General features: G+C 40.2%; 2 protein-coding genes and 1 long non-coding RNA gene across 4 annotated transcripts; 2 read left to right on the top strand and 1 right to left on the bottom strand.

The window, feature by feature from the left end:
• LOC109717522 (uncharacterized protein At4g26485-like) lies at positions 262–1,787 on the top strand. The gene is made up of 2 exons (XM_020243365.1): positions 262–477; positions 1,398–1,787. Exons 1-2 carry the CDS (start codon positions 262–264, stop codon positions 1,785–1,787), a joined length of 606 nt encoding a protein of 201 aa, XP_020098954.1.
• On the bottom strand, positions 2,010–5,141 carry LOC109717709. 2 transcript variants are annotated; one of them, XM_020243585.1, is made up of 3 exons: positions 4,439–5,141; positions 3,619–3,886; positions 2,010–2,673 (listed from the first exon to the last, which is right to left on the bottom strand). In XM_020243585.1, exons 2-3 carry the CDS (start codon positions 3,879–3,881, stop codon positions 2,097–2,099), a joined length of 840 nt encoding a protein of 279 aa, XP_020099174.1. In that variant the 5' UTR covers positions 3,882–3,886; positions 4,439–5,141; the 3' UTR covers positions 2,010–2,096. The 2 variants fall into 2 exon arrangements, with proteins under 2 accessions (XP_020099174.1, XP_020099175.1); XM_020243586.1 differs by having other exon boundaries at positions 3,619–3,881.
• On the top strand, positions 8,892–10,889 carry LOC109717844. The gene is made up of 2 exons (XR_002218322.1): positions 8,892–9,050; positions 9,363–10,889. It is a non-coding gene; the product is annotated as an uncharacterized LOC109717844 (long non-coding RNA).

Below are 10,889 nucleotides of genomic sequence, written 5' to 3'. Positions count from 1 at the left end.
TGGAAGATTTTTTGGGTTCATATGTGCTTATAATCTTTGGACTATTTCGATTAAATGTTTGAACTTTTTATATTTCTACATAAATTGACTTAAAATATCTAAAATTCCACAAAAGAGAAGATAAAATTGTTACATTTTTAACAAAATTTATGTGATCTCAATCGACTACTAATCATATATATATAATATATTGCATGTTCATATATAAATACCAAATTAATTAATCCATCAATATACATACATAGTAAACATTGCATATGCATGCATGTGTACTTCATCTTCTACATGTACATGAAAATATATATATTCACCCCAGATGAGCTGCCCACAAAGCACTGGACCTCGACGGCGCACCTCGCGGAGCTCGCAGAGCGCGGGTGCACCGTCGTGCATGGCATCGACGTGCGCGACATGCACGAGCACGTCGCGCTGAAGCGGATGACGAGGTTCGACCGCGTCGTCTTCAACTTCCCTCATGCTGGGCATGATCCTTTCTACTGTGAGAGGCATGCTGAGCTTATCAGGTATGATCATAATCACCAGTTCAATATATGTAGATCACAAACTTGTTCTTTTTTTTCTCTTTTCTTTTTTCTTTATTTTTTTGAATTAATTTGTGAATTATATGCAGTACTCCATAACTGTCAAGAAGTGCAATTGCTAAAAGCAATTGTTGTTTCAAGGAATGGATGTATATATATATATATATATATATAAGAGAAAGGTGCATGGTGAGATCAACGGTTCTGATGTTATCAATGACTGACTCATTATATTGACTGAAACTGATCAGATTCATCGTACGAGATATGTGTGTAGTTATATAAGTCACTGGAGCGGATAAGAGAAGGGTGGTGATATTAGCAGTTCTTGTATTACTAATGACAGATATGTATAGTAAAATTTGTTACTATATATATACTTACCGAAACCGACCAAATTCATTGTATGTAATTTGTGTGTCGTAAATATAAATATGCTAATATCAATCATAGCTCATAAAAAAAAAAAATTAAAACCTTATTTTTCTAGTAATCTTTTAAGTTTCTAAAAGCATATCTCCTTTTATTGCCCTTATTATGAAAAACTGTTAGACAAAAGATTTTTTTCTTTTTTTTAAAAAAAAAATGTTATTAGAGATATAAAAGGAATCTTTAATCAAACTTCTCACGTAAGAACAACTACACAGTGAATTGAATATAACCTAATACGATAATAATATTGACGGATCAGTATTTATCGGTACAAATCACATACAATGAATCTGGTCACTTTCAGCCAATCCACGGTGGCTATTTCCAATGTACGTATCTTCCACAAGTAATATCGGGCATGCATGCATGTTTATCCAGTCTTCATTTTTTTATGAAATGTGCATTCAATGCAGGAGGCACAAGGAGCTACTCAGGGCATTTTTCAGGAGTGCAAAATTCATGCTTAGTGAAGGTGGTGAAGTGCATGTGTCACACAGGGATGACTACCCTTACTGTGAGTGGAAGCTGCAGGAAATTGCAGAGAAAGAAGGGTTTCAGTTGCATGAGAAGGTGGAGTTCAAGAAGGTGGATTACCCTGGATACCACAACAAGAGAGGTGGTGGGATTAGGAGCAACAAAACCTTCCCTTTGAAGGAGTGCTTCACATTCAAGTTCATGCTGAAAGAATGCAGAGAAAAAAGGGTGCTTCAGATATGCTCTGAAAATGGAAGAGAAGATTATGAGTTGCAGATCACTCAAAGAAGCGGCGGAGAAGAAGATGTCACGATGGTGGTACCGGAACTTGCGATTTGAGTATGTTTTCCGTGTTTCGTGTTTTATTTTGCCTAAAAGGTTCTGACGAGTGTCGAACTTCTGCTTATTTGGCCTGACTTTAAGAACAGCTTATTCTATTCTGGATTTTTCGATAGACGGAAGCTGCAATTGGAAGCTGTCGGGCAAATTTTAATGAAAATTTTCAAGTGCTTATTCAAATAACTCTATTCATACAGTACTTTTTACGTAAAGCTCCCACCAGGCAAAAGAAATTCACTTTTATATCTGGCAAAATTTCTCATAATTCCACCTCTTCATCGCTTTTTGTAAGATAAAACAAAACATTGTTTACATAACAAATGGGATCACAAAATTGTTGATGCTCCTGGCACACTGGAGCTCATTGTTTTCAGTAATCTCTTTAAGACTAGACCATCCTTTCCTCCTCCGCTTACTCGAACCACCGGCCCTTTTCTCAGAATCTGGTCTTGAAGAACTATTTACGTCATTCCGAAGAAGCTTCTCAGATGCAGAAGCAGAACCCTTCTGTTTATTGTCGGGCATGTTAACTGGTCTTACTAATGGAGTCGTCGGGTGCTTCAAAGCTACCTCTTCTACTGCTTTAACCTTTTCGGGAGTGATATGATTCAACTCGGAAATGGATTCTGCTTTCTTGTCCGTTAACTCCTTGATGGATGATTGATCGCGCTTCGAGTCGGATTGAGAGCTGCTTCTTGGAGCAGATAAGCTCTTAAGATGGCCTTTGGGGGTACCCCATCTTATGTTTGGGTGAGAACAAAAATGGCATGTGTAGATAACATTGTTTTGAGAAGGAATGCGCGACTTCTTTCGTCTTCTCGGCTTGTTTGGTTTCTTCTTTATGCGGACGGTGCAGTTGAAACCGGGCTGTAGGACGGTCTCGCACCTGCATAACATTATATAAATCCTCATTAAAATTCATAGTAGTCCCGTTTAATTTGAATGTAACATCAGAACAAAAATACGAAGAACTTCACTGAAGGCTCTCATGCAAAATTTCATTTGTACGAAACACCCCCTAAAAGAAATAGCATTTAAATGGGTTGCTTCAAGTAAACATCTGTTTCACACACAACCAAAAAGTTTATCTGAGACGAACTAAAACAAGAATTATAGTCCATTAACAGCCAGTTGTTCGATGTATATTACTAATTTACTATTGGAGATACGAGATGGTGAAAAATAAGGCTAGATAGTGACCAAATTGTAGAGACAGGATTGAGCTACTCAAATTCTTCAAAAGGTTAATAATGAAAATGAAATGTAAAACTGTTTATAAGATTTCAGCATCTGTCACCCGCTGCAATTTATTAGCTGACAAGGAAACATTTAAGTTATTACAAATGTCAAGGTCCATGATAGCATAATATTTCACTTTCACTGTTTAATTACTATGCACTCTATCAGTTACATGACGAGGCTACTTGTTTTGAAGTCGGAGCAACAATTGCTCGTATCAATGCAAGTGCCCAATCATTCACTGGAACTGTAGCAAAACTACGATTTTGCGACAAGCCTCACTCCCCAGAAATGGCTTATGCACACAAGCCTCACTCCCCAGAAATGGCTTATGCGCACTCTGAGCCGAAGTCGTTTTCATAAAACAAGAGAGCATGAAGAATAACAAATTCTACGTCTGTCTAATTCTACCTCTTAGATCTTTGACTTTTCTGAGTGTCTTGCAGACATACAAATAACCACCATGCAAAGGTGAAGCTCGGCGAAACTCAAGCTTCACTACACTCTGCCCTGATTTTCGCTCGTATCAAAAGAAATACCCTTAAGCCAATGATATATGTTAAGGCAGGCATGTATATAACATAAATCTCACCTTTGGCAAAGAAAAGTAGACGAGTCTAAAGGGACTCCCGAAGCCTCGGCATTGGCAGCTAGACGTTCACCAAGCAACGCTCCGAGAGGAGGTATTCGAGCCTCTCCGCTCGCCCATGTTGCCAAACGTTTAAGATGTTGTATCCTCAAAATGGAAGTCACATCAACAGTCTTCTTACCAGTATTTTCCTCACGGAGTGTTAAACCGTGACTCATTCCCTGGTTTGTAGCTAAGGATCGCCTCTTCTCTTGTTTCCTCCCCATCTAATCTAGACAGAAATGAAAAAGAGAAGTTTTTGTAATGCCAAAAGGAAAAAGTATCAAACATATAATTCATACATTCCTTTGTAACCACCAACAGGCAAAATATCAATAGTATTTTTCTTTGTTGACACATAGCATGGAAAGGTTATGACAAAACAATGTAGGGAATTAGAAAAACTAATTCTACTTACACTTGTTCATTAGCAAGTAGTAATTGGTCCGTAATGTTAAACATAGCTGGACTCTCATATCTTGTAAATTGGAAATAACATGGTAGGCCGATATCTAAACCAGCCATCAAGTCTGCTTTTACATGGTTGAGCTTAACCTTAGAATTTAATGATTGTGTATATTCAGTCCTTTGGCGGGCCTCAACTTAGGAGCATCATATATATAAGCAAGTTCAAAAACCAAGTCCAATCATGCCCAACTTAGAATGTCATATCAAGTTTGGTTCATTTACTTTCGAGGTGAGCTTGACTCCAACAATATCTCATAATATTAAGTTTTTCAAGTAACGTTGTACAAGAAGTATAGTTTTAAGGAAAGAACAGTACAGTGTTTAAGGCTGTGGTGCAGCATGTATTGTGCCATCAGCTAAAAGGCACATCCCTTCACCAGGAGATTCCAACCTGATACCTTAACGAAAAAAAAGAACTATACAGAAACAAAGGTAAGTTATTGACTTTATTATATATGTCGATCTGTATTGACGTTCTAAATGAACCACATTCTGGAAATACCGTTCCAACTAATCCTAGCTCTAGCAAACCATGTTTCTCTACTAGTACCATGCACCACAGCATACCCCGTAACAGGTAACATTGGTCTGAGCATAATAACCAGTATAAAATTTTCCAAATAAGTCCTAAGATAAAGCAAGAGAAATAACATACCTAAAAATATATGATCATCCAAACAAATTAGTCAACATACTCCTAACACAAAACAAATATATATGTATAATACCATAAAGGTCCAAAGTAGATTATTGCTGCATCTTCCAACCAAACAAACAGGTCTGAATGTATTTTACAGAACAAAGGTTGCTTACGCGCAGGCTCACAAATCTTAAGTACTGCTTCAACTTGTAAGTTCTACAAACCCTAGAAAATGCATCTTATAGTTTCATACAAAACAATGGTTAATAACAAATTCAGTTCGCAAAATTCGACCTTGATTCTAATTTAGTCCCCCATAGTCTCAACTGTAACAAATTACTCCCTAAAACTTGTCCTGCATAACAATTATGATTTTCCATTAGTAATAGGCGAAATTAGAGGGGGAAAAACAAGAATTTAGCTGAACACTTACACCGCATCGTAGGTAGAACATTCGACACCAACTTCGAATTAACACATCATAGTCGTATACCTTCTTTTCTAATCAATGCTTAAAACACCATCTTTATACATTATAGGGCCGAACATATAAGGACAAGAACCACGAAGGCCAGCGCCGAGGCTGCCTAAGCACCATTCTTTGACTCCATTTTACTCCATTCTCTCTCTGCCACTGTCTCTATCCCTTCTCTTTCTTCTCTTAATCCCTCTCTTTATCATCTCTTATCCCTCATCTTTATATCGATCTCTATCTCTATCTCCTAACCCCCCTTTCTTTACCCCTTCTCTTCATCACCTCTTCTTCATCCCAAACCTCTTCTTGAAAACCCCTCTTTTATCTGATTAAGTAAAGTAAGGAAGTACGGAACGTTAATGTAGGGCAATTGATATATATCGGATATGTTGAACATGACTTAACATTCGTTTGATTCGATGATCCCCAATTGTCGTTAAACAGTTTTTACCCCTTACTCCGGACTACCCAACTTAGACCAACGAACACCCGGAACCCACCAAAACAAACCAGGCTTTGATGTACAATTGGCCCATTCGCCAAGCGCCCAAGCGGATGAGGCGTGATAGGTGTTGGTCCGCCCCGAACCCAGGCGCAAAATGCGGGCTAGGCCATTAGGCTGGCGGGCGATGGGCGATAGCTCAATGGGCAAGGAGGCGAGAGAAGGAGGCGGGAGGTCTAGGACGTCTTCGGAGGCGGGTAGATGGAGCTAGGAGGGAGAAGAGGAAGCCTCGTGGGTCCTACGGGATCAGGAGCAGCCTCAAGGTGGGCTCGTGGAAGGGCGGCAGGGCGAACCGCGCGAAGGAGGAGAGGCTGGCCGACGGCGGGAATAAGAGGTAGAATTGACTCATTTCAACCGTAAAAATGATGAGAGGGACGATTGAGGATGATGATGATGATGAAGATAGGCTAAATTAGAGGTGGCCCAACAATGTTTTAGCTGATCACTTACACCGTAACTTCGTAGGTAGAAACTAAGCGTCAATTCAGGGATACCGAACTTTAGCCGAAGTTAAAGCGGACAACTCTTCGTCTTACTATCTTTTTCTCTAAGTGGCAATGCTTAAAATTCTGGGTCTTTTTTTTTTTTGATTATCTNACCTTTGGATGAAGCTTCGCCTCGAAAGCGGCGGCGGCGGCTGCGGCGGAGGGAGACGGGGTCGACGCCGCCGCACCTAGGGAAGAGAGAGGGATCCCTCGCCGGCTCCGTGGAGAAGAGAGAGAGGGATCCCTCGCCGCCTCCGTGGAGAAGAGAGAGAGGGGGAGAGAGAGAAACCCTAGGAGAGAGAGAGAAAGAGTCGGAAAGAGAGAGAGAGGGGGAAGAGAAAGAGAGAAGGGGTTTGTTTATGGTTTGGGTTAATTGTAAATGTGTCCCTACAAAATAATAAAATTGAATATACTTGTCCCTAGAATGTATCGGTTGGAGATGTCAACGGGTATGGATGCACAAAATTTTATGCGGATCCAAACTCGAAAGTGGGTATAATTTCGAATATAAAAATAAAATTTGATAAATTCAGATTCGGATATGAATTTTATGTGTATCCTGATCCGAACCGAATAGATTTTGTTTTAGTATCAACATTTAATGTTACATTTGAATGAATTATATTTTAAAATTGTATATTTTAATATAATATAATTTTGAAATATGGTAAAGAAAAATGATTGTTTCGAGTTCGAATTTTCGAGTTCGGGTTCAGGCTCAAGTTTCAAGTTTTTTGTTTGGTTTGATTTTAGATTTTGAATATGAATTTTCAAAATCCGTTGGGTTCGAATTCGGGTTCGATTTCGGAGTTGGTTCACGGATTCGGGTTAGGCTTTTCTCTTGAAACTTATCCAAACTCCGACCCGTCAATAGTTTCTTAAAAAAATATACCTCTCTAAAATTGTAAATTTATAAATAATATATTCCTTCCTGTTAGTTGATCAAATATAATTAGTTTTTATTTATAATATTTTATATCATTTATCAATTTTAATATTTTATTTTTATGTTACCTATCATTCTAACTTATGGTAAAGACAAAATTTGTTTATTTTGAAGCTAAAGAAAAACACATTTGATAATTAGGACTTTTGAAGCAATAATCCTTAAATTATTGCAACAAAATTACTGAGTAACGGTTGCAACCGAAATTTTAGTGTAAAAACAGAAAGAATTAATAACACTTTTACCGACCATAAATAATATAAAAATACAATGCAATTACAACTATTTGCAACTAAGTGTCAACTAGCCGAACACAAGTGAGCTGAGGCCGGCTCGTGTTCGGTAGGGGTGGCAATCCAACTCGCTATTCGCAAGCCAGCTCGTATTCGACTAAAAATGAGCTCGAGATCGAATCGCTCGGTTAGGTAAACGAGACAAACACGACCTGAACACGAGCTTGGAAGATGCAGCAACAATCGTCTTCGGACTCAATAATGCAATTCGAATACATATAAATCTTACATTTATATAAGTAGTATGTTAATCTATATTTATATAGATGATCATAAATAATTAGATATATAATATATATTGCTTTATCATAGGACTTATTAGGAAAATAAAAATATAAAGGCTATTATGCTCAAGACTCAATGTCACCTGTTACGGGGTATGCTGTGGAGCATGGTAACCTGGTAGAAAAAAATGGTTGTGCTAGAGCCAGGATCAGTTGGAACGGTATTGCCACAATGTGCTTAAGAAAGAACATCAATACAAAACAACATATATAACAAAGTCCAATCAAGCATAACTTAGTATCAGTATAGTTCTATTCATTTCGTTAGAGGTAGTAAGATTGCAACTCTACTAGTCAAGTGGATCTGCATAAGATTAAGCTGATCGCACAGTACAAGCTGCACCAAGCGAAACACGGTAAAGTTCTCCCTTAAAACTAGACGAACTAGTACAACGTTACTTGAAAAACTTAGTATCAGGAGGATATTGTCGGAGTCAAGATCAGCTCGAAAGAGAAGGAACCAAACTTGATAGGACATTCTAAGTGGGCATGATTACCGGAACGAAAGAAAAGAACGCAGACACAAACAAAGCCAAGTTATGGACTTTAGTGCAGAGTATGGCGAACCCGCGAACCGCTTAACCGGTCTAACATGAACCACATTCTGGACAAAACAAAACCAACCAAGGCCTAGCACAAGCAAACCATGATTCTCAACTAGTACCATGCACCACAGCATACCCCATAACAGACAACATTGGTCTGAGCATAATAACCCCTAGTAGCTAAAATTGCTTACAAATAAGTACTAAGTTATATAAGCAAGAGAAAGTTAACGAGACCTAATTGAAAGACATGAAGGAATCCAAACAAATTAGTCAACATACTCCTAACACAAAACAAATATATATCTACAATACCATACAACGTCCAAACTAGATTATCTGCCCCATTTCTTTCCAACCAAACAAACAGGTCTGAATCTATATCTACAGAACTAAAGGTTGCTTACGCCCTAGGCTCTACTAAATCTCTAACTAATGCTTCAACTTCTAAGTTCTACAAACCCTAGAAAATGCATCTGTCACAGTCTCATACAAAACAATCGTACTATCATTCTACTTCTCAGCAGCTGAAAACGAAACCGATTTCGAAGCTATAGCGACCGAATTGTGAAGCACCAAGAAACAGGAAAATACAATGCCGGAAAACTACATATTTCTACCACAAAATTCGTAACTAATCTCTTCTTCCATATGCTGATAATACACAATTAAGCTTCAACCACAGCTTACAAGATGGATGCTTCGCCACATTCACAAGTCGATTTAAGAACAAAAAGGGGGAGATTAAAGCGGATAAGGTGGATTGAGAAAGGGCCCTACTAACCCTAGGGCGAACCTTTGGATGAAGCTTCGCCTCGAAAGCGGCGGCGGCGGCGGCGGCTGCGGCGGAGGGAGACGGGGTCGACGCCGCCGCACCTAGGGAAGAGAGAGGGATCCCTCGCCGCCTCCGTGGAGAAGAGAGAGAGGGGGAGAGAGAGAAACCCTAGGAGAGAGAGAGAAAGAGTCGGAGAGAGAGAGAGAGGGGGAAGAGAAAGAGAGAAGGGGTTTGTTTATGGTTTGGGTTAATTGTAAATGTGTCCCTACAAAATAATAAAATTAAAGCGGATAAGGTGGATTGAGAAAGGGCCCTACTAACCCTAGGGCGAACCTTTGGATGAAGCTTCGCCTCGAAAGCGGCGGCGGCGGAGGGATTCCTAGGGGCCCTACTACTCTTTCTCTCTCTCTCCTAGGGTTTCTCTCTCTCCCCCTCTCTCTCTTCTCTACGGAGGCGGCGAGGGATTCCTCTCTCTTCCCTAGGTGCGGCGGCGCCGACCCCGTCTCCCTCCGCCGCCGCCGCCGCCGTTTTCGAGGCGAAGCTTCATCCAAAGGTTCGCCCTAGGGTTAGTAGGGCCCTTTCTCAATTCACCTTATCCGCTTTAATCTCCCCCTTTTTGTTCTTAAATCGACTTGTGAATGTGGCGTAGCATCCATCTTGTAAGCTGTGGTTGAAGCTTAATTGTGTAGTATCAGCATATGGAAGAAAAGATTAGTTACGAATTTTGTGGTAGAAATATGTAATATCCCGGCTTGTATATTCCTGTTCTTGGTGCTTCCGGTCGCGGCTCCGACGGATTCGTGGTAAGAAACTGAGGTAAAATGAGGTAAGAGAGAGACGGTGACAGAGATAGGGAAGAGAAAGAAGAGAATTAGGGAGAGAAATAGTAGAGAATAGGGAGTAGAAATATAGCTAGAGATAGAGATAGAGGATTGGGGGGAAAGAAATGGGGAAGAGAAGTAGTGGAGAAGAAGTAGGGTTTGGAGAAGAACTTTTGGGGAGAAAATAGACTAATTCATTTCATTCCTTCATGCCTTGCAATTACATCCCGTTAACTATATATAGCCTATACAACTTGTACTGAATTGTAAGCAAACTAAGCTACTAGGGGTTAACAGCAATTTGTCAAAAATGGGGAATGAGGCCTGATGGGTTGAATCTGGTTGCTTGTGGGCCTTGGGTGGTTTTGTTTGGTCCGAAACTACATGTTAACCGGGTAAGCGGTTCGCGGGTTCGCCTACTCCGCACTATCCACAACCAGGCGGGGCTTGGGTCCGCGTTTTACGCCCGATCCGGTAATCCGACCGCCCGCTACCCGCTATCGAGTTACCCGTTCCTCCGCTCTCTTCCTCCGCCCTCCAGATCCTGCAGAAGCCTCCGCCCATCTACCTCGATCCTCCCTCTTCTCCTTCGGAGCACCCAGGATGCCCTAGTCCTCGTCGGAGTTCCACCCGAGCACCTTCCCGCCGTCCCGCTTGGCGCGCTTCCTCCTCTCCGACCGGCTGCCGCCCTTATTCTCCATCTTAACTGAGTAAAGTTGGCATTTTTACTACTCTCCCTGCTAACTCCTACTACTACTACTACTTCTACCATTTATTCTTCAGGGTTGTTACAAAATAGTAGTTTTGGCATTGATTTTTCTTTCTTTGATTCGCAGTTTAGTCCCTATGGCTTGAAATCGGTTTCAATTTCGCCTGTTGAGAAGTAGAATGATAGAAACATTGCTTCACCTTTTCTTTTTAAGACCCAGAAAAAAAAAAAACTAATAGAAAAATCATAATTGTTATGCAGGACAAGTTTTAGGGAGTAATTTGTTACAGTT

Source organism: Ananas comosus, linkage group 11, assembly GCF_001540865.1.
Source record: "Ananas comosus cultivar F153 linkage group 11, ASM154086v1, whole genome shotgun sequence".
In the NCBI taxonomy this organism is placed as follows: domain Eukaryota; kingdom Viridiplantae; phylum Streptophyta; class Magnoliopsida; order Poales; family Bromeliaceae; genus Ananas; species Ananas comosus.
The sequence above is the reverse complement of the archived record's forward strand: the minus strand, read 5'-3'. Positions and strand labels throughout refer to the sequence as shown.